Genomic DNA, 22,053 nt, shown 5'->3' with positions numbered 1-22,053 from the left:
ATAGGCTAGTTTTCATGTTGTCACCACATTTTTTTGCAACTTTGCCGACGATGCTAATGCCATCTTATACCATCCGTGATACAATATACAGTCGCTGATTTTCGGTCCAACTGCCTGTAGGATAAGAGGTGCGATTTGACTATTCAGTGAGTATGGATAGCGGCTTATACCCACGGAACATCCCATAGAATAACACCGTTGAAACTGAAGGCATGTCAGTTCGCCGTGCTCTGTTTCATCGACGGCTGCTGAACATATTTTCAAGGGTGAAACAAATGTAAAATTCTGAAAGGTTCCACCGTTTACCCTCAAATCACTGGAACTGAATAAGAAAAAATAAAAACAATCGGCTAGACGAACTATATAAACATCTGGTGACCAGCACAGTATTTTTTTCAATACGAGTTAACGCTGCTGTCGCTGCCTTTTCTAAATTTTGCCAGCGCTGTATTTGATACGAAGCTGGCAATCGGTATTGCACCATCGGCTTATGCACCACTTTGACCTCTCCAAGTGTTTCACCACGTGCGGACTTTTTACCCGGCCCGGAGCCACCTGTTAACTGTTGCTGACAGCAGGGCGGGGAAAAACAGAACGGTGACGCTCGACTGTGGCGGGGGAGGGGGAGGGGGAGGGACAGGGGAAGCAGTATCTGTTGTCGGTGTCCTGTGATACAGAACTGTCCATACGGGCTGGCCTGTATTAAGGCTGAAACAGACTCTTTCCGCATTCAGGAAATCGCATGCGAGAGCCTATTCAAATGCATTATAGTTCTGCCCGCATCAATCGCATGCGGGAGGTGCGTTCGATTGATGCGAGCGTGCTTCCATGTATTTGAATAGGCTCTCGCATGCGATTTCCTGACTGCGGAAAGAGTCTGCTTCAGGCTTTAGTCTGATACGGTGACTGCAAATGCTGTTAGAACTTAGCCCAATCATAACAATAGTCAAGGACATTGAGATATCAGTCATTCCGCTGCCGGACCATTGTACCGCCGTTAGGTACGCATGAAAGGGCTTTTCTCAGCATCCCCAACCACCCGACCATACCTACAGTCTTGGCCTGCCCTACTGCTCTGACCTGACCCACTGACCCTATCTACATACAGCTGTGGCCCGACCCACCAGCCTGCAGTCCTGACCTGACGTGCCCGGCCCTACCTACAGCCCTGACCTGTCCCTGACCTTACCTACACTTGACCTTCTCCGTCCGACCTTATACCCTACAGCCCTGACCTCTCCGACTTGGAGTAGGATCCCATGTGACCTACAGCCCTGCCCCACCCTACCTTACCCACAGCCCAGACCGACCCCACCCCCACTGCCCCGACCTGACCCACTGGACCTTACTTACAGCCCTGGCATGACCTTACCTTCAGCTCTGACCTGACCCACCGGACGTTGCCTACCTACATATGTATATAGCGTGGCGGCGTTCGTGGAGCGACCGATGCCGGTGACAAATCTGCATCCCGGATATATCTATCAGCCAGACACGACGTCCAGCAGGGGTGTAGCGATAAAAACGTACACGCCGAAAATGGTACCTTTTATAGAGCAAATGTGCCCAGAAGCCGACAGTAAAGATGGCTCAGTTACTCAAACTGCTGTTCTTGTTCAGTAATGCCAAATGCTCAAATGCTGCACGTCTTGCCAAGTTTACTATTAGATTTTCAGTTGCAAACTAAACATGATAAAGCCTTATTTCTCAACCATTGGTACTTGTTATCGATTTCCGAAGGAGTTTATTTCTTTCCATCCAAAGTGCTTTTTTGTGGCTGACAAGATATATTAAAAAAAAAAAAAATGCTGGTAATGCCAGCGTGAGAAAGAGGACAATAATGCTGTGCCGATATACTATCACACCGTGGCAACTACAACGCATTTCACATTTTATAATGTTGAGAGTTGAGGCTCTGGCTGATGGCTGTTTCTCTCTCGGAAGTGGTGACACACCAGTATGTTTCATAAAGCTCGACTTTTATGCGAGCCAGCCTATGAAGATGTCGTTCAGAACCCATTAGGGCTATGGAGGGGCCGATGACTCATCCCTATCGACCGCCCAGATTGGTCACTGACCAGCTGGTGTACCTAAAGCAGCGCTCAGTTCATGGTCGATGCTTCTCTGTGTTTTATGTGATTTATGTACCACATATCATCGTTTAAACAATGTCAGATTTATTTTAAATTCATTTTCTGACATAACAATAAGGCTTTTCGCTCACTTAATCACTTCCTTTTGAAAATTTATCCATCTTTATTTCGCATCCACACCAGTCGGTGGTGAATAAATGAAGCAATTTCAAAACGATTTTGACGTTATGCCGATGCTGGTCCGTATAATTTCCCCAAGGTTACAAAATGCTGACAGCATGTCATGACTTATGATCGATTTTTTTTTAACGAGCCAACTTTTCTACTACAAAATTTTATCGTATTTTTACCACCATTTCATTACATGTGCAGTGTTAGCATAAGCTTTTATATCCATATTAATGTACCTGTACCTATTATGTTATCAATTAAAAGCTGCAGATGATGAATTTCAAAATAAAATCAAGACGCTTAAGGCGTAACACAACTCTCAGTTGAATGAATAATGACTCGTATTCCTATAGATTTAATTGCACGGATTCCTTTACTCAGCATCCATACCGAAAGTTGAACGGGTTGAACTATAAACAAGTCAAGACCTTTAGTGAATGTATAACGACTACTCTGCATTTCAACGAATTGTTTTGACATTTGCTATGCGTTTAACATTCTGCGAAACGTTTAGTGCCCGTTTAACGCTTAGTTACACATCACTCGATAACTTTCATGAATTGTTCATGGGTTAGTGATAAACACACATTATCTTCCGTACAGGATAATAGGTACTTATTCTGTATTCATGCTAATACCGATGAAAACACGTTCGACACTTCTTTATGAAAACGGGGGAAAACGGGCATTTTTTTAATGCCCTGTTTGCTTCATGCCGTTTTGCTATGTTAGACTGCTTTTGTGCTTAGGTGGGTGTAGGTAGCCTATGCATTTATACCCATCCGTTTACTATGCAATACAATAAAATACAATCACACACCTCCTCCCTCCCTCCTCCTCCCGTGTGCTCTTTAACGATGGACGGTCACCATGTAACGCATAACTTCATATTTTATGTGGCCTGCGCCTACGGGGATGGTGCTAAAATTTTGAATATTGCGAAGCTTTTTCCGAGCTAAGCAATTGGCCTTTGAATCTTACATCAATTCCCTCAACTGTAGCCAGGTATTAGGTACCGGAGTTTGACACTGGCTGCACCTATACCTACTTCAGTCATGCACCTGGTCCTGGGCTCTGGGTTGTGACCAATGGCTTGGAGACATTTGCTCTACAAGTAATACATGCACACGCGGGCTACTTTTTACTCGGTGTTACCAGTAGGTAACACCAGTAAAATAATGTACTTACGGAGCTCTGGCGAGGAGTGTCCCGGCCTCAGCACAGCCTCCCCTCCAATCAATACAGTCAGTGGTCGGCCGGACAGACCCGGCTCTATAGGTGGCAGCACCGGCCGCAGCGACACCTGTGATGGGTCCGTGAAGCATTTCGGGGAGGCGGAGCTACTATAGATGTCGCCACAGCTGACGAATGGTGCCGCTCGTAACACCTCTTCCCCGCAGTCAACGTTAGAAGTGCTGCGTCGTTCTGCCTTGGAGCCGTATCAAGGGCCGAAGCCTGTGACTAAGCCGTGATCGCCATGCTATACGTGGAAAGCTTTTGATGTCAATACATACATAATCCCTACACACTTACATACACATACATACATACATTCTACATACATACATACATACATACATACATACATACATACATACATACATGCATACATGCATACATGCATACATACATACATACATACATAGCATAGCATACATACATGCCTACATAGCCAGGTACAGCTTAAGCGCTCTTGCGTTCCAGAAATTTAATCCTTTTGGTTGCAGGCTTTCGTTTGCTGTCCCTTTTCGTTACGCTATACCATTATTTTTCCGAAATTGAGAGTTGGTGAGCTTGAAGTGACACCCCCTGCAAATGATCAGTGAGGAAACGCATTAGCAACCGTAGGGTTAAAAATTATATCTTCGACAAACTCACTTTTACGCACTTTTATGCCAGCGTTATTGAACACTATTGGAACACTCTTGTTTTGTTTATGCTGGCAGTAGTTATTGTAACTAGGTAGGTACCTACTGCAGTCTACTAAACTGTCTCGCAAAGAGTCGCCTTGCTTCTATGTTGATGCCCATCCATACCTAATGGTATGTTGGTTTCAGCTGATATATTTTTGTTGCGAAAAGCTGAGTGAAAAGAGTACCTAAGCCATCGTGATAATCCTCCATCAGCATACCATCATCTCGTGCACTGACTGTTTGGAGCTAACTGAGCATTTCCTCGTACGCCTCTCTTTCCTATACCCAGCCCAAAATGAGTGCCTATTTGTGAGTAAAAATGTGTGACTTTGCATGTGCCTTATCGATAACTTTCATCGCTGTCCCTGACCTTAGGTATGTTGTTTTCCTTGAATAATTGAATTGTTTGTGCTTACTGGTTGTTAAGATGCACTTGACATTATTTTATGGTGCTGGATGAGTGATAAGTGATGTGCAATAATGTGCATTGCATGGAGCTGCGCTTGCTTTTGTTACTTGGAGAAAGGTAACAAGAATGGCAATTGGCAGCTGCTCTATCCATTCTGTAGGTACATAAACTTTGTGTTTTTAGAGCGAGTAAGGGAGAATACGTATTAACCCTATTCCTGGCGGGCTCCGCCGGGACAAGAAACTGGCGGGGGGGGGGGGCCGATTCGGCCCCCCCTGAGATCTCGAGAACGAAGCAAGATAGCGACAAACGGTAAACGGCATCGGATACGCACGGTCAAGATCTACAATTTTTACTCAGGTCATTTTCAGGTCAGGTCAAAGATGACGTCACAGGGGTCGAAAAAGTCAAAATGGCGGCGCTAGAAATGGAGAGTTTTTCTCGAATAACTTTCGAATTAGTCAAGATAGGAACAAACTAAGGGCATCATCGTGATCCTCTCGTCAATCCGCATCGAATGATATATATGTTGACCTCGCAAGGTCAAGGTCAAAGGTTGACCTCAGGTCACGTGACCTCGAGGTCATCATGTATATCATTCGATGCGTCTTGACGAGCTGAACACAATGAGACCATCCACGCGTCTGTATCTTGTTCCTGTACGGAGTTATTGGCCAAAAACCTTTGGTGACCTTTGATGACGTCACATGACCTCACAGCTGCCCAACAGCAAAACAGACCTCAAGGTAGTGAAGGTTGATCGTATATGAAGTCATGTATGGTATATGGGGCCATTCCGACCCGTTTTAGTGGTAAAAACAGGGAGCTGATTTTTCCCCCATTGACTTATAATGGGGAGGTCGCGAAACTGACCTGACCTTAGGTCACCGATATCAAAATTCCGAGATATACAAATTGCACATACTGGTACCCTAACTAAAGCCTGAAGAGAAGAAATTGATCGGTCAAAAACTCTAGCTCTGGCGTGATTGCAAACTTTTCTGAGGTAGGGTCACCAAACCGCCTCTGGTGACCTGACCTGAGGTCAGATCAACTCAAAATTTTCAGACATGTTGCGTAGAAGCCTTTTAGGAAAAGTCAGAAAATTTGAGCTTCCTAGCTCAACGCGTTTGGGAGAAATAACCAAAAAACCTCAGGGGGGGCTCCTGAGGCCCCCCCCCCCCGCCAGGAATAGGGTTAAGATAACTGCGTCTACAGGTCCGGGAGCACATTCTGAACGGGACAAGAGGGAAAACGTCATCTGTTGTACGGAGCTTTGTTTTTGGCACGATAATTATGTCCATGACTACAGCTTTGGAGAGGTGCGCTAGTGGTCTCTGCAATCGTGGCAGAGAAGCCAGAGATGCGCTTCTGGTAAGAGATTCGTCCTTGGTCAGAGATGATGTGACTCTGGCCACTGGCCAGACATGTGCTGCGGTAGCCGCTAGACTATGGAACGAGCTCGTAACATAAAATAATATCTTTTGAGTTTTGCTCTTTTGTTGTAAGATGCGACTCCGGTCCGGCCCCATACTTGCGTCACCGACCCGATTTGGGTCCCTGACATAATTAGTGACCCCTGAGCTGAGGAATGCACCCTTAGTTCCCGAGAATGGCCAAAGAGGCGGGTTTCTGGCCACAGATGGGCCCAAGCATGACATGTAGGCTTCTGACCGAATCACTGCGACCGTTTTTCCGTCCATATCTTTACCATGGGAAGAAAACATTTGACATACGTTGTACTGTGTACACTTTATTTGAGATGACGATAGCATGAATAACCGTACAGCAATGATAATAATATTAATAGAATAATAGCAATAATAATGATAATAATAATGCCTCGTTCGGCTCACCATTCACAATTATTCGAACAGAAACACATCTACAAACTAGGCTTCCAACCAGTAGGCCTTCCAACCAATAATGGTAGTCCCTTAGCCACACGTAATATTCACGCTGAAGCATGGATAAAGTGCTGTTCACACCGTCACACCACACGGTGAAGAAGACAGACTCGGAAAACGTGAGCCTGCGGAGTCAAATACGGCGCATCCGGCTACAAACATCCATCCTGTGCGCGCTCACACACGCCTGGACGCCGCCCCAAAGCCGTGCAGATACATTCGCTGCAGCGGAACACATCAGCGTCTCCGCCAGCGCCACTCTCACAACTCACTCACTCACTAGCTCACTCACTAACTCACACACGTGCTCTGACAAACGAACGGCGGCGCCCGAGGGCCACTTTTATGTCGTTATTGCTAGAACATACGTGGTATTTGCATAGGCACTCAGGAGCCGTGTCTCTGCCGACACTCGAAGGCCTCGTGGAATGCTGACTATGGGCCGCTCCGCAGGAGCTAGCCCGTGGTTGGTCGCCCGCCGACCACCTAAACAGAGGTAACTGTGCCTCTCGAACGCTGTGCGCGGTGGGATCAGGTGCCAATTTTACATCACAAGTGCCGTGCCGTGCTGTGTCGACCATGGCCACAACGGAGAGTGAAAAGACACAACGCACATCGATGAACCCACACGCCACAAATACACGGACAAACAATCACCAACACTTATCACACCTCAAGTCGGACGCTCAAGGCGTTTCGCGCGCAGCCATATTTGTAGGGGCCCTAACGCGGCCACGCGGCTCGAGCGAATCGTTCAAAACGGACGGCATCAGTGAGCGCATGGCGCGCAGCCCGGCGCGTGTTCACATGAGATCATACCCAGTCTGGGCACCTACGCCGGCGATAATGTACAGGCGGAGCCGGTCTCTGCGGAGGTGAGTCCTCTCTCACTGTCCGGCGGCGGTGAGCGGTACGGCCGCGGCACTCTCCGCGCCGGCCGGCTCCTGACCGGTCAGCCGGCGCTGCGAGGCCGCGCTCAGTCGCTTGCTGATGTCGTTCAGGTTGTCCCTCTTCTTGGCACGGCTCGGCTCCGGCTGGACGGTGTCGGGAGCGGCGGTGGAGTCTGTGGACCGCTGCCGCCAGCCGCAGGAGAGCGCGTGCTCCAGGGAGAAGGTCTCTTTGCAGGGGGCGCAGCTACAGTCGCCGGCGGGGCAGGCGCGGTGCGCAGAGGTCATGTGCTCGCGCAGCTCGGCCGTGGTGCAGAAGCCGCTCAGGCACACCATGCAGAAGGTCTGGGGACAGACGCGGTCACAGAGTTAGACAGACGCCAACGGAAAGAAAACTAAAACAAACAGTGTCCATTGTTTTCTCAGTTCTTTTGTTGACAAATGATTTGGTACACTCTCAAGAGTTTGGTTTTTATCCACTGCTCCCCTTGTAAGCTATTGTGACGTCTCTACATTTCCGCTGCCATCAGGAGCGTCTCGGCCTCATCCAAACTAGTTCTGTGTGTTTCCGGACGTCACCTGGGGCCACTAACCCCTGGTGGCCACCACCGCCAATGTCTCGGTGCGCGCTCACAAAAACTGGTCCGAAATGTGGCGCGCTTTCCACCAAAAACTGGTCAGATGTGGAGCGCTTTTAGCCAAAAACTGGTGGCGCGGCCAGCAGAGGATGACCTCTGCGTGTCAGATGAATCTGACCGATTAGAAGGATGGCGGGGATGAGACAGAGCTGCTGATTGATTTCGTCTCATGCCCTCCCCAGCTGACAAAGCGCAGATGGGCTGATGTGCTGGCGAAAGGAACACGTCTCTGGGAGAGGGTGTTAGGCTACCTATATTCGAACCAAAAGAAGTATTTCTGCACCCAGCTACCACGCTCTAGCAGTGTTCTTCGATTTTAAAAAGAAGTGTGATTTAGCGCGAAGTGAGATGTGGCACAACAAATGTTGACCTGAAGCCATGTTTATTGCGGGTTATCATCCGTGTGCTGCGATTGCCCTTCGCTCATACACATCCTGAAGGTAATGCCCAATGCAAATAATTCTGAAAACTGTTTAAAGGTTGATAACGAAAGGACGTCAAATAAGCAAGTTATCAAAATGACGATCGAACTGAAATTGCAAAGCTTATCAATAATGTGAATGTTCTTGAAAAAGAATTAATTTTAAAATGAAACTGGCTTACATGAAAATGCGAGTTAATTATAGGCCCCTGTCTGTTTTTCAGCTCACCTTATCCTGGCCCTGGTCTTCCTCGGCGATCTCGGACACCCAGCGGCTGTTGTGACGCTCCAGCAGCGCCCAGGCCTGCTCGTGCTCCGCCTCCACATGGTCCTTGACCCCCTCCAGGTCGAAGAAATGCTCCTCGCAGATGTGACACCAGAAGCGGTGCTGGGTGGCCGGCGCGCCGGGCGCGTGCTTCTGGGTCTGGTGGTGCGCCAGGTTCTCCTGCGTGGAGAACGTCGAGCTCGGGCAGAGCGCGCACTTGAAGGGCCGCTCGGGCACGTTGCGCATCGTGTAGCTGTCGTCCGATGCTCCTCCGCTGTGCTTGCGCACCAGATGACGGTCGCAGTTGGACTTTGTGGTGAAGTTCACCGGGCAGTGGGGACATTTGTACGGCTTCTCTCCGCTGTGCGTCAGCTCGTGACGCTTCAGCGAGCTGGTCCACGGGAACTCCCGCTTGCACACCTTGCAGGGGATCTTGTTGGGAGCGTTTGAGTAGGCGCTGCGTCGCTTCTCGGCCCGCTCCGGGTCGTCGTCGCTGCCCGAGGCGTCGTCGGCTGCGTCGCTGCGCTCCTCGTCGCTGCGGAAGTACTGCTGGAAGGACTGCGCCTGCGCAGTGTCCACCACGCGCGACACGCTGGCCAGGTCGTCGTCGCGTCGCGTCGGCGGCGGCGGCTCGTCGATCACCAGCTGCGACTCGTCGTCACTGACGTAGCCGTTGGACGGGCTCGGCTGCTGCTCGAGGCCCGGGCTGCCCGCGGACGGCAGCTGCGCGGTCGGCTTCGGACTGCCGTCGGGGCCACCGGTGGGCGGCCTGCGCGTGCCGCGCGACTTGCGCTCCCACTTGTCGGGGTGGTGGTTCTTCACATGCCGGTCCATGTTGGTGCTGAGCGTGAAGCGCGCCTCGCAGTAGTTGCAGGAGAACGGCCGCTGCGTGCGGTAGCGCCGCTGCTTCGGCTTGCTCTTGAGCAGTCCGTCCGACAGCACCTCCTCCCGCGGGGTTCCATCGCGAGGAAGTTCGATGGCGTCTGCCCGCGGCGACCACCGCGACTCCTCAGTCTCCTTCCTCTCGATCTCTGCCGACCGCTCCAGTTGCGCCTGAGCCGCCAGCGACATGAACGCGTGCATCTGACTCTGCTCCAAGATACCGCCGCCAGAGCCCAGCTGGAACCCGCGCGCCATCTCTCGGCTGAATCGGTTCTGCCAGTTCTCGTCCAGGGCATACGGGAAGATGCCGGGCATAACGAACAACGGCATGTTGGGAGGATACGGCATATACAGGTTCAGAGGCGGTGGCAGCACCGGTAGCTTCGGCTCGGCAGTCTCTGCCGATTGTTTCGACGCTGGCTCCTCGGAGCGTTTTGGTTCAGCGGACTTTTTGCTGAGGTCGAGCGGCATGGCCTCGTCCTCCGGCTCCGGGATCGGTGACGGGGAGCGCTCGCGCACGGATGGGGTGCGAGCCGCTGGCTGGACCGGCGGTGCCGGAGGAGCAGGAGGAGGTGGTGCGGGCGGAGAGGCGGCAGGTCGCAGGGGCACGATGGGCGGCGGCGGGCGCTTCATCATGCTCGGGATCGACAGCAGGGTGGGCGGCATCGAAAGCGGCATCGGGCGCCGCTTGCTTTGGTCGATGAGACTCTCGACGCTGCTGAGGTCAGACGAGTCGTCACGAGACCGTTCCTGCAGCACCAGCCCAGGTTCCTTGGTCGGGTGGTGTTTGCGCACATGTTGTATCGCCTGCGCCTGCTCCGGGAAGTTGAGGTCGCACACAGTGCAGATGAAGAGGCCGCGCCGTGACGGCGGGTGCTGCGACCGCATGTGCTCCTTCAGCACCTTGGGCATCTTGAAGTCGGCGTGGCAGATGGTGCAGACGGAGCTCTGCGCCGGCTGGGAGGCCGGCTTGGCCGGCGACGTGTCAGCCGGCAGGTGGACCACCATGTTGTCGTTGAGTAGCTCCCTCAGCTTCAGCTGGTGTCGGTTCTTCAGGTGGCGCTCGCAGTTTGCTTTAGTGGTGAATGCGAACTTGCAGACGCGGCACTCGTAGGGACGCTCGCCGTTGTGGTCTTTCATGTGCCTTGTCAGCGTGGATTTGTCTCCACTGGAGAAGGGGCACACGTTGCATTCGTACGGCGTGGAGCTCATGTGCACGCGGTTGTGACCCTTCATGGCGCGGAGGTTGGGGAACACCTGGTCGCAGAGACGGCACGGGAACTCTCCCTTGGCCTTCATGGCACGGATCAGCTCGAAGGCCGGGTCCTCGGGGTCGTCTCCGCCGGGTGCTCCGGCGGGCCTGCTGTCACTGGCCTCTGTAAGAGGGTACTGAGGCGGCGGGCTGGTGGAGGCGCGGTCCCCGCGGAATGGCGAGCTCGGCGGCAGACGCGACGGCGGCGCGCTGGCCGCGCCCGGGCTGGTCAGACCCAGGATGGAGCGGATGTCAGCCAGTTCTCCGCGCGAGTCGCCGCGCCGACCCCCGGAGGCCGGATAGCCGCCGATGTGCTGGATCCAGTCGCTGCACTTGTGCTGTGCCTCGTGCTGCTGCAGGGCGTCCGCGTCGCTGGTGCGGAAGCTGCACTTGTCGCAGCTCAGTGTGGCCTCCTTGGAAGACCGTCCGGCCGGTGATCCGCGGCCAGCAGCGTCCTCGGAGGGGGACCCTCGCCGGTCCAGCAGCTTCCCAAGCGTCGACATCTTCTCTAAGCCACCTCGGCGAGGCTCCTCGGTGTCGGATTCGATCTCGATCTCTGCTGGAGGGCGGCGCTTGCCTTCCGGCGCGTCGGAGGCTGCGTCCGACTCGTGTCCGCTGGCGCTGCGTTTGCCGGCGCGCCGCTCCTCGCCGCAGTGCGTGCTGCGTGTGTGCCGCTGCAGACTGCCGCTGGTGGCGAACCTCATTCCGCACTGGCGGCACGGGAACGGGCGGTAGCCGGAGTGCGTCAGCAGGTGGCGGTCCAGCGCCGCAGACGAGCTGGTCCACTTGCTGCAGAAGCCGCAGGGGTAGCGGCCGTCGGCGTCCTGCGCGCGCGTGCTGTGCGTGCGCGTGTGCTGCGTGAACAGCTGCGGGCTGAGGAAGGCGGCCTCGCAGCCGCGCGCCGGGCAGGCCAGCAGGTGAGGCGTCTCGGCGGGCGGCAGGTCGGCCACGCTGTCCACTGAGCCGCCGTCCGAGCCGCAGTCCGACATCTGTCCGACAGAGAGGGCGGGGGCGGGGCGTTATATGCGGCAACTCCACACATCATGTCGGTGCTGGTCAATATGTCGGGGGCGGCAGCTCGACTGACGCACGAGTTCGTGCCCATCGCCGAGCATAATGGCATTGCAAACAGACTATTGCAGTTTTTGTTCGAAACGTGCGTCACCCATTCCGTTTCCTCCGCGTTTTAGACGGCACATATCGAAGGTAATGGTTCCTTCAGTCCAAACATATCCATAATGACACCCATAATACGATCAGCGCTCATTGGCCGGTGTCGTCCCTGCGCTCCCAAGAAGCGCCGCCACCCACGGGGCGCGCCGGTCTTTACACAGCCGCTGGAGGCCACTGGCCATGTTTGCCGTCTCGGCTTCGTATCGCTGACGGGCCAACAGCGCCGGCCGCGGACCCGGCACCGGGCGAGGAGGCGCATTGTTCGCTCCAGATCAAACAGCGCCGTCCGGTGACGAGGCGACGAGCGTGCGTCACCGGCGGCCCGTCGGCCTCGGCGCAGAGCGCGGTCCGACTATCGGAGCCCGTCGGCCGACTATCGCGTGCGAGGGGCGACGGCTGAGTCGGAACGTGTTGGCCTGGCCGGGTTTGGTGTCTGAATCATGGGGCATGGTGTAATGGGGCGGCTTGGTATTTAAGTGGGGTTATGTCTCTGAGCTGGAAAATCCAGGAAACATTAGCCCCTTACCTGTTAACCGTAACCGACCATAGTTGGTAGAAAAACGAAATATATATAATGAATTATTCGGAACTAAATTGGCAATGACTGTGATCAACGGAAATCTTTAGGTGGAAAGCATATCCAAAAATAACGCTCCTCTTCTTAACGCGGTTAAGTGAAATATTGAATGCGTATAAACCGTTACATGTTCTGCAGGTAAATGAAAGGCGAAAGGCGTAACGAGTTCCCAACAAATGGGATTCCATGAACGATTTATCCGTGAAAGATAAGAAATGAAACTGGACGTCCACTTTTGGCAGTGAGCTGCACACTCGGGCATTTGACTGTCACAGGCTGCGCAGCACGAAAACTGGAGCACCGTTGCAGAACGACCCCCCATATAGGGAGTTCTTAGGAGTATGGTGACCGTCCTGCACTGGCGTTACGGTACACCCCGCTGTAGCCAGCTCCAATGTGAAGTAGGATGACCCCGTTCAGCGCCGGACCGCTGTGACCTATCCTTATTACCTCGCTCTAAGACAGCTAGTGCCGCTGATACTGAGCCATTGCACTGTGTAGCGAGGGCTACGAGGCCATTTTCTAGGCCAACAGAGGATATTGAGCTGATAACTTTGCACGACTTGCAAAAATGGTGTAGTACAAGTGAAAAGCGAGCGCCAAGATGTTGTACTTTGGTATATTTATGAGCCAGTGCCAATATGATCGCCGAATACCGACCGCCTGTATCGCTTTGTGGTGTCTTTGGTCGGATATTTTCTGGTACAGATGGTGAGACGCCGGCACGGACTCCGTACCGTATGGCGAAACTCGGACCAGGGAAAACCGAGCGTCATTAATCGCCCTCAAGTGCGCCATGATTGCCTTCAGATCGGATCTAATTGTGAATGATGACTGCGGCCGTGACCAGTTCGGAATAGAACACCATCTGTCCTTCGCGTGGAATATCACAAAAACTGACGCTTACCTAAGACCACTGATGCTCACCAAGCATACAATCATATCATAACTCTCACGTATACCCCAATAACGTAGCGGCGGGCTTGGCGGCCACAGCTATAATCTGCCCAAATGACAGCTTCTGCTGAAAAGTGCAGCACGCCTCCATTCAGCCCTATTCCACGGCCGGTGGTTTATTCCCGGCGCCATGTCGGGGCGTACTCGACGACGGACCGGTGGGGTCTAACCGGCGGTACCGCACCAATGCAGACAGCACAGCGCAGCCGACAACCGTGAGTCGACACAGCTAGCACGGGGCCACAACAAAGCGCCCGGTTAATTAGCCAATGGGCGGCCAGCAACTGCCCACGGCACCCCGGCCAACAAAGGGCGGAAACGGCGTATCTCGGTCCCGAGACAGTGACTGGAGACAGGTGTCTGGCCGCGCTGTCTGCAGCTGGACTGTCTGAGCTGTCTGGAAATGGACTGTATGTCTGGGGTGCGCTGTCTGGGAATGGACCGCCTGGGATGCGCTGTCTGAAACCATGGGCTGTCTGCGCTGTCTGGAAATGGTCTGTCTGGCTGCAAGGTGCGCTGTCTGGAACATGACTGTCTGAATGTGGTCTCTCAGTGTGTTACATCGCCTGGAGCTAGTCAGTCTGTCTGTCATCGCTACACTGTCCGGCTTTTTATCTATGTAGTAGACCACATTCTCTTCATCTCCATGTATCTCTTGAGCTGTTACCGCCCCGCTCTGCATTGTGTCCAATGTTTGCGCTCGTACCGGTTCGTGACTAAGTGACTTGTCTCCGAAAAACATGGCCATTGTGAAAACCGAGGAGTCAGAGGACAGATAGGTGAACGGAAATGAACAAACGCGGCACGAATGGGGTTAACAAAGCACAGCAGCTAAGCACCCCCACAAGATGCAGTGATAGGATTCAGGCCGATTTGAGCTCGGCTAGACACAGTGCTAAGATGATTAACGACAGGAAGGAATACCGCCCGGTTCGCTGGGTGGCCAGCGTCGACCGCGACGTACCTTGTCGTCGTTAGCGACAGCGTGCAGTGCGGCCCGGTCGCCAGGCGGAGAGACGCCCTCCTCAGAGGCGGTAGTGCTCTTGTCAGCCGTCATACTGGCCTGGCGCTCATAGTCTGAAACGGGGGCGAGCAAACGTCAGAGGGATGAAACAAACTTCAGAGGCACGGATTGATCTTAAGTGGGGCGAACGGTGAGCACAGAGTGCAGCGCATCGGCCATTGTCATTGTCATCGCATTTGTCATGTCATTGACCAAAAAGACGGGCTCGATAATCCCAACCGTGGATACAGAGGGAAGCACTTTAAATATTTCACCTCGTGCGGCAGGCCGGCGTGCCTCGCAGTGAGTTTGTGGTTAGCTCAATGTACTCGTGTGTAGTTAGCTGAGCTCGTGGTGGTGAGACAGCGAGTGAGACGACACACGGCGGATGCAGAAGACGAGGAATGACAGTTCAGACTGGTCGGGTCTGTCAGGCTGTGATACCTGCGCCACAGGCTGCACACGGTGCACAATGCACGTGCCCATACGACCTTTTTGCAGATAACAGACCTGTCTGCACGCCTTTTTATGTGTAGTCGCGTGGCGTTGGAAAGATCCAACGACCAGAGGACAAAAGGACTTTGTAAGTCTTTATAAAACTGTAGCACTTCTGCACAACCTACCAAAGGCGTCTCTCAGCCGCTTTGATCGAAGGGAGACTGCCTGTGTAAGTATTACTGCAACTTGCATCATCATCATGGCCGTCACCGCCGTCACCGTCCGATCTCTGCGCCCCTGACTGTCCTGTGACAGATGACAGTCGGTCACGGCTGCCATCGACCTGTCACACCGTACTCGCGCGCCCGGTGAGAAAACTGAGTCACGTTCACGTACATCCTAGCCGTGAGTCAGAGTCCGAAATGGCACCGGGGGGCCGCTCTCAGAACCCCTGTGACGGCCACAACTGCGGAGAACGCCGACGGCGGCTCAGGCAGCTCACCGGGCCGGCCACCGAGCGGTTAGCACAGCCCGGCTCTGATGTGTTGACATGGGCAGCTTACAGTGAGCTGGTTTGCATGAGATATAAGCACGCGAGGTAGCAGCTTATTTTCACGCCCTTTGTAGGTCCAGTGTACCTACCTACATGTAACTTCTTCTAAGCGAATTACTGCCACTTCATGCTGATGACATTTTGGGTTAGGGTGTGCCGACCAGAACGTAAGCAAAAAACAGTAAAACTGCGTCCGCAGCCACCTTTTGCTAGTGTGTCCGTGAAAGCATCACGTGCATATGGCCCGCTCCTGACAGCAGCGACGAGGAAAGCCGCGGCGCCGACGCCAGTTCGAGGTGGCGATTCTCCGAATGAAAGGACTGGCCGGGCCGCGGTGAGACGGCCGCCGAGCACTCATCTGGATACCAATCTGAAAATCGACCCAAACATGCACGGCCGGTGCCACGCCGTGTCGGCTCTGCCGCCGAAAGGAGCACACACGAATTGGAAGGGGCCGGCTGTGGAGGTCGCGCGGACAATCGCTGCCATCGGCGGCCCAGTTTGTGGGAGTGGGAGGCCGATTCGGGCGGTGGAGGACACCCGAAGAAGGCACGTAACGGGCAATGCATCACGTGAGCAGTGGCGCAGCCAGGGGGGGGGGTCAGAGGGTCAGCTGACCCCCCCGAAATTTCTGTCAGGGGCCCGCTCGAGAGAGAGAGAGAGAGAGAGAGAGAGAGAGAGAGAGAGAGAGAGAGAGAGAGAGAGAGAGAGAGAGAGAGAGAGAGAGAGAGAGAGAGAGAGGAGAGAGAGAGGTCCTAATCTAATCGGACGAGCCCGCTTCGAGAAATGCCCACTGCGACACCTCGGGTGAGGGGTCGGCCTGGGGCCCCAGGTGGACAGGGCCCGGGCCCCCAGGAGAACGGGCCCGGCCCCCTGGGTGGATGGGACCCGGGCCCCCTGTAGATGGGTCCGGGCCCCCGGGTGGATAGGGCCCGGGCCCCCCGGCGGATGGGGCCCCGGTGGATGGATCCGAGCCACCGGGAGAACGGGCCCCGGGTGGACGGGGCCCGGACCCCCGGGTCCCGCGAGAACGGGTCCAGGCCCCTCGGGTGGATGGGGCCCGAGGCTCCGGGAGAACGGGCCCGGGCCCCCTGGGTGGAGGGGGCCCGGGCCCCCGGCTGGATGGGGCCCGGGCCCCCGGGAGAACGGCCCTGAGCCCCGGGTGGACGGGGCCGGACCCCCGGTTGGATGGGGCCCGGGCCCCGGGAGAACGGGCCCGGGCCCCCTGGGTGGATAGGGCACGGGCCCCTGGGTGGATAGGGCACAGGCCCCCGGGTGGATGGGGCCCGGGCCCCGGGAGAACGGGCCCGGGCCCCCCGGGTAGATGGGGCCAGGGCCCCCGATGGATGGGTCCGGGCCCCCGGGAGTACGGACCCCAGGCCCCGGGCCCCCGGCTGGATGGGGCCCGGGCCCCCTGGTGGGCGGGCCCCGGAGCCCCGGGTGGACGAGGCCCGGAGCCCAGGTGAACGTGGCCCGGGCCCCCGTATGGATAGGGCTTGGTCCCCCATGTGGATAGGGCCCGAGCCCCCGGGTGAATGGGGCCCGCTAGGGTGACCCGCTTGCTTCGCAACGCGAATAAGGGGTATTTTCGATCGGTGGGCGTTTGGTTGGTCTTGTGTCTGTGGGTTATGTATCCATTACGGTCGATTGCCTTTTGACGGCTAAGCATTTTGGTTTTGGGAAAAAATATCCATCGCATCGAGGTGCTCGTGTCTGATAATAACCATGCGTTCTACTATAGAACATGCCAAGTGTATTTCATGACATAGGTTGGCGTAGGTTATTGAAGAGTGAAAGCCATCGATGAATTACTATGTAGAGGTTTGAAACATTTATATTCTTAAGAATATTGTTGCTCGTCATGCAAAAGCGATGATTGGACCTTGGTCACAATTGAATGCTCTTCCAATCTATGCCCATTTCAATTGTCAAACATACCAGGTTATGTAGCAAAACCCCTGTAATTAAGTAAGTCATAAGCAAATGCTATTTTCTCCAGCAATTTGTTCCACCTTGTTTTTGATCAATTAGCTTTTCACAATTTTCCCATGAGAGGCGGTAGGTACCTACATTTCTCTTGCCAACAAGCGTTGTTTGAACCCGCTCCGTCTGACAGTCACCCAAAAATAGCATTAAGTCCAAAATCCGTCCAAAACGTCAATTTTTCAAGCATAAGTGCCCTCACGGGTGCACGTGGCGCGTGCCATCCCTGCACCGCACACCATTCGATAGCCCGTTCGATTCTCATGCACGATACTGTGTTCCTCGTGCCGATCGGACCCACGGTTACCGAGATACTGCACGGGGACCGGACCCGTGTCGGGCAAGTTGAGCCATTGTCGCCCATTTTTGCAAGCCGATTTATGCATGTAAAGTCTATGACGCGAATTTGCACTTTTTGAGCACGCGCCATGTGCTCACCACCGGCCCAATCGAGCTGTGACTCTTCACAGGCACGTTACCCATCCTTGTTCTATAAGTTGCGCGAATTTCAGCGCACTATGGAAGTTACGTCGCGATCAGCCGCTTTTTTACGCGAGTTCTTCGCGAAAAAAAACCTTAGGGGGTTGCATCAACCCCTCCCCCCTGTGCCGGCGAGGGTTAAAACTTCTTACGAGCGAATTCACGCAATGAAGAAGAATAAAAGCACAATCTACTACAGCAGCCAACAGATGACTTAGGACAGGCACATGGGACTACTTTTAAATCTTGTGCGACAGAAGCAGGCAACAGTTCCGATTGCATATAATATGCTATGCATATTGCGGAATTGGGGCTCATATCGGACTCGAAAGATACGAAGTCATACGTCATAGTAACATATTTCTGTCGTGGTCAATTTGCGTAAAAAGTGAAGACCGGGTGATTACCGAGCTACTGTTCTATGCAAATTTTCTGATTCAAACTCGCTCAGGGTTATCGTGCAGGTAAAGGGGGCCCGCCCAGCAGAATGCGTATGAAATATGGAGAGATTCTGAAAAATGGGTGGGGGCCCGCACACTAGGGGGCCCGCTTTGGAAGCGATGACCCCCCCGAAACGAAATCCTGGCTGCGCCACTGCACGTGAGTCCGGTTGTGGCAGTGACGGTGCTACCGAGTAGGAGAGTTGAAGAAATAGGGGAAGATACAAGTAATCTCGTTTTAATTTCATATCAAACGCAAAACATCGAATAGCAATTATCTTGTGTTCGTCTTTACATGAAGACAAGAAAAGAATGTGCTGTTTTATTGTGTGTAGGTACGGGTAACATTGACGAGGCGTTTTATGTAAGTAGGTACTATCATTTATGCGTTTTAGATGAGAACATAGCTGTGACATTTTCTTATACAATGCTGAATTTAGCTGATTTGCTGACCGTACTCGGACATCTGACATACGGTAATTTTAGCCGAAAAGATGACGTTTCGGTCGCCTTTTACGATGCGATGTCAATTTTTCTGCCTTATGAAATGACTCGTCATGTCGCGTTTGTTCCACCATTCCTGAACGCGAATCATTCCATTCCAGACAGTTTGGGGGAGTTGCAAATGACGATTCGTCGTCTCACCTGAACCGACCCAGTCAACACGCGATCAATGAGCTCGTTATGCGTTTGTGAGAGTGGTTGCAACTCAAGACGTGACATGATGTCATCTGGTCCTGCTCTGTTGCATTTGCATTATTGTTAATTGAACATGGTTTGATCATAATCTGCATCAGTCCTGTGGATCCCGTTGTCTGGATATGTATATTGATTTGTATTGATTTAAAACTGTTAACCGGAAACGACTTGGGCCTCCATATTTGCAGGCGTCGTTGATAGCGAGAGCAAAATGGCGGATGCCCTGAGACGCAGTTCAATGATAATCACCATAAAAATATCACCACGTTTCCCATCCTTTTCGGAAACTTTTGCATATGCCATATATATCATCTTTGATCATGGGACACGGTTTGGATACATGCTGACATGGACGATGAATATTTGCACAAAATAAATTTCAAATCGTTTTCTATGTTTGTTTGTTTATGAAAAAATGAAAAACTTGCAGCGAGATGTAAAATCGAAGAGTAATAGTCTGAGCATCGATCACTGGGCCTCTTTGCTCTTACACTGCACTGCTCTTGGTGTTGTAAGCGATTTGCTGTGATTATGTGGCATTTTTACGTCTACGTCTTCCGGCTGTGTTGACATGAATAGCTTGTTCACTGTCGTACGAAGCCCGTTCTCTGAAGTGCTGAAGTATTATTTGACCACTGCCGTGCATCACCGACCTCTGACTACCCCAGTCGTCTCTGATATACCCCAATCGTCTCATCTAACTTCCCCAATCGTTCAAGCTCGGCTTTTGCGGTATGATCTACATAGAATGCCGCGGACCGCCATTCTGCGTAATTTTGACGCATGCATTTATTTGAATTTTTACATTAGTCGGTGCTTTTGAGATTTCGCTGATGACTGATCCGGGAAGGTGACGTTTATTTCGCATGCGTTACTGAAAGAAACCACTGAATTGAAGAAAAAAAAAACTTTTTTTCGATGGGATATTTTAACGGATATATATACCTTAAACAACCACCAGTTTACGTACATATTTGCATCGTAATTATAAAACAGCTGTACAAGAATATCTGCTTTCCATGGACGGCATGAATTAACGGGCGCCGCTACAAATGCCATATGCCGACTGATATCTACATCTAAATCTGCACTGGAACATGGCGGAGAATACACTATTGGGTGGATGGAAAGCATGTCATATTAACGTCGTCAAAAGTACAAGTGATGTGACATTGCAGCTGAGCTCGTGTGGTGTGGGGAGAATTTCGTGGGTATTGGACGATGAAACAATCGAATCACATGAAGGCGCAATGTTGTATAATATTTTCATAAATATATAGGCATTTCAAACCGCTTAGCCCTTGCGTTTATCAGCGGGATTGTAAATTATTGAGAATATGATCGGCAACGCATACAGCAATATATACAAAATCAATAACAGGAGAAATTTGATGTGCTCCATAAGTCTTCATTGTAAACGAAGTCGGTAGGTCAGAGAGCGATGTTCATTGTTCATGAGATCTAGTAGGCTTCACGTAAATGCGACTCGAACAGGGTTACATAAAATAACAGTGAGACCTTTTGCGACTATGTTGTGTGTCTGAAAATTGGGGCGGAACGGCCTATCACTGTCCCCTAAAATAAAAATAATAGAATTTTATCCCTATGGATAACAACCTCCATAACACAGTCCTCAGCGCTCCGCAGATCGAGAGATTGAGTTTCTGTTATGCACCCCGGTTCACAGTTCCTCTGTGGCTCAACTTCTTTACCACTTAGTAAGCGGTTCATATGCATCCATTTCTACAAATGCCACTAAATGCCCAGAACGTACACCTCACCATAAGCTAGATTTGACGACGTTGGATCCATGCTGAAATATCGTCCAACGATAATCACATTGTCAGCGGCACAGCAGAAAATCAGTCACTCAGGAGCCCACACCACGAGCCCGGCACAATCAGTCACCAGGATCAATTGGCCCTCAAACTCGCCTCTGGAGGAGGCACTCACCTAGCCAAATCCTGTTGTCGAGCCGGGGGAAGCGACTGGCAGCGGCCGCCGCGATCACGCCTAACATGCTCGCGCCGCGGACTGACGGCCGGCGCTGCTCACCGTGCACCTCTCACGCGCTCGCCACTGTATTGGCGACTGAGGGGCAGTCGGCTCCCGGCGCTCCACTCTCCCTGGCGCCCGGCGCCCGCGTCTGGTGACGTCACGCGCGCCTGCCGCCGCGGCGATACTGTGCCGCAGGGTCCTCCGGCCCGAGAGGGCACCCAGGTGCGAGGCGGGACGGACGGCGGGGGCCGGGGAGAAAGGGATCTGGGGAGGGACTGGCGAGGGAGCGTATTTAGGGCAACCAGTGTGCTCGCTAAAAGCTGCTGGCAAGTGCAGACTTGTAGAGGTTTTGATCACCCGTCACCTCCTCCCACAAAAAAACGCCGTATGTATAAGGTAATGCTTATTGCTTAGAGGGGCGAAATACTTTCTCATGTTAAAAGTTCAGTAAAATTTCATTTGTTTCATCGAATATCACGTATATGTAAATTAAATAATGCACGCAACATTATTGAACTCGAAAGCATCCCAATTCCCAATCCCCAATGCTGGAGGTATAGTAGCCGGTTAGCAGCAACGCCATGCTTTCACAAACGTGTGTGTTGGAGATATTCTGAAGCAGCTGAAGTCGTAGGAGCCACGTTTGTCGCCGCGATTGTTCGTGTGGCGCAACTTGCTCAATGCTCACTAGGTCCTTGCGTGCTCGACATGCCGGATATTTTCACGACTCACGAGCCCCGCTCGTGACGTCACGTGTCACGTGCGTAACGCCACACCAGTCACGGCGTCTGGAGAGTTTGGGTCATGGTTGGCTGGTCGGTACAGCGATCGGAAAACATCAGATCATTGGGCTGCTTTTTCAATTGATCTACAAGTGTATTGTATCTCCAGCTTATCCCATTTTGCATCACCGA

At 52.8% G+C, this 22,053-nt stretch overlaps 2 protein-coding genes and 1 long non-coding RNA gene across 7 annotated transcripts in view; 1 reads left to right on the top strand and 2 right to left on the bottom strand.

The window, feature by feature from the left end:
- Positions 1-3,499, bottom strand: part of LOC122379066 (coiled-coil domain-containing protein AGAP005037-like) — a 36,733-nt gene extending 33,234 nt beyond the window's left edge. For 2 of the 4 annotated variants that reach the window (XM_043360967.1, XM_043360969.1), the window contains exon 1: positions 3,453-3,496. The gene's annotated coding sequence lies outside the window, so the exon portion shown is untranslated. Of the gene's footprint in view, positions 1-3,452 lie in introns of all 4 variants that reach the window. The other 2 variants (XM_043360970.1, XM_043360971.1) reach the window with 2 other exon arrangements.
- Positions 1-22,053, top strand: part of LOC122379068 — a 120,334-nt gene that overhangs the window by 35,114 nt on the left and 63,167 nt on the right. The window lies entirely within an intron of this gene.
- Positions 6,320-21,236, bottom strand: LOC122379065 (ras-responsive element-binding protein 1-like). Of its 2 annotated transcripts, XM_043360958.1 has the most exons (4): positions 21,095-21,236; positions 14,510-14,622; positions 8,669-11,827; positions 6,320-7,725 (listed from the first exon to the last, which is right to left on the bottom strand). In XM_043360958.1, the coding sequence occupies exons 1-4, from the start codon at positions 21,159-21,161 to the stop codon at positions 7,381-7,383; spliced, it is 3,684 nt and encodes a 1,227-aa protein (XP_043216893.1). In that variant the 5' UTR covers positions 21,162-21,236; the 3' UTR covers positions 6,320-7,380. The 2 variants fall into 2 exon arrangements, with proteins under 2 accessions (XP_043216893.1, XP_043216894.1); XM_043360959.1 differs by lacking the exon at positions 14,510-14,622 and having other exon boundaries at positions 21,095-21,195.

The sequence above is a fragment of the Amphibalanus amphitrite genome, unplaced genomic scaffold (assembly GCF_019059575.1).
Source record: "Amphibalanus amphitrite isolate SeventyFive unplaced genomic scaffold, NRLGWU_Aamphi_draft 000070F_arrow, whole genome shotgun sequence".
In the NCBI taxonomy this organism is placed as follows: domain Eukaryota; kingdom Metazoa; phylum Arthropoda; class Thecostraca; order Balanomorpha; family Balanidae; genus Amphibalanus; species Amphibalanus amphitrite.
Note: the sequence above shows the minus strand (reverse complement) of the source record. Positions and strands in the feature narration are given on the sequence as shown.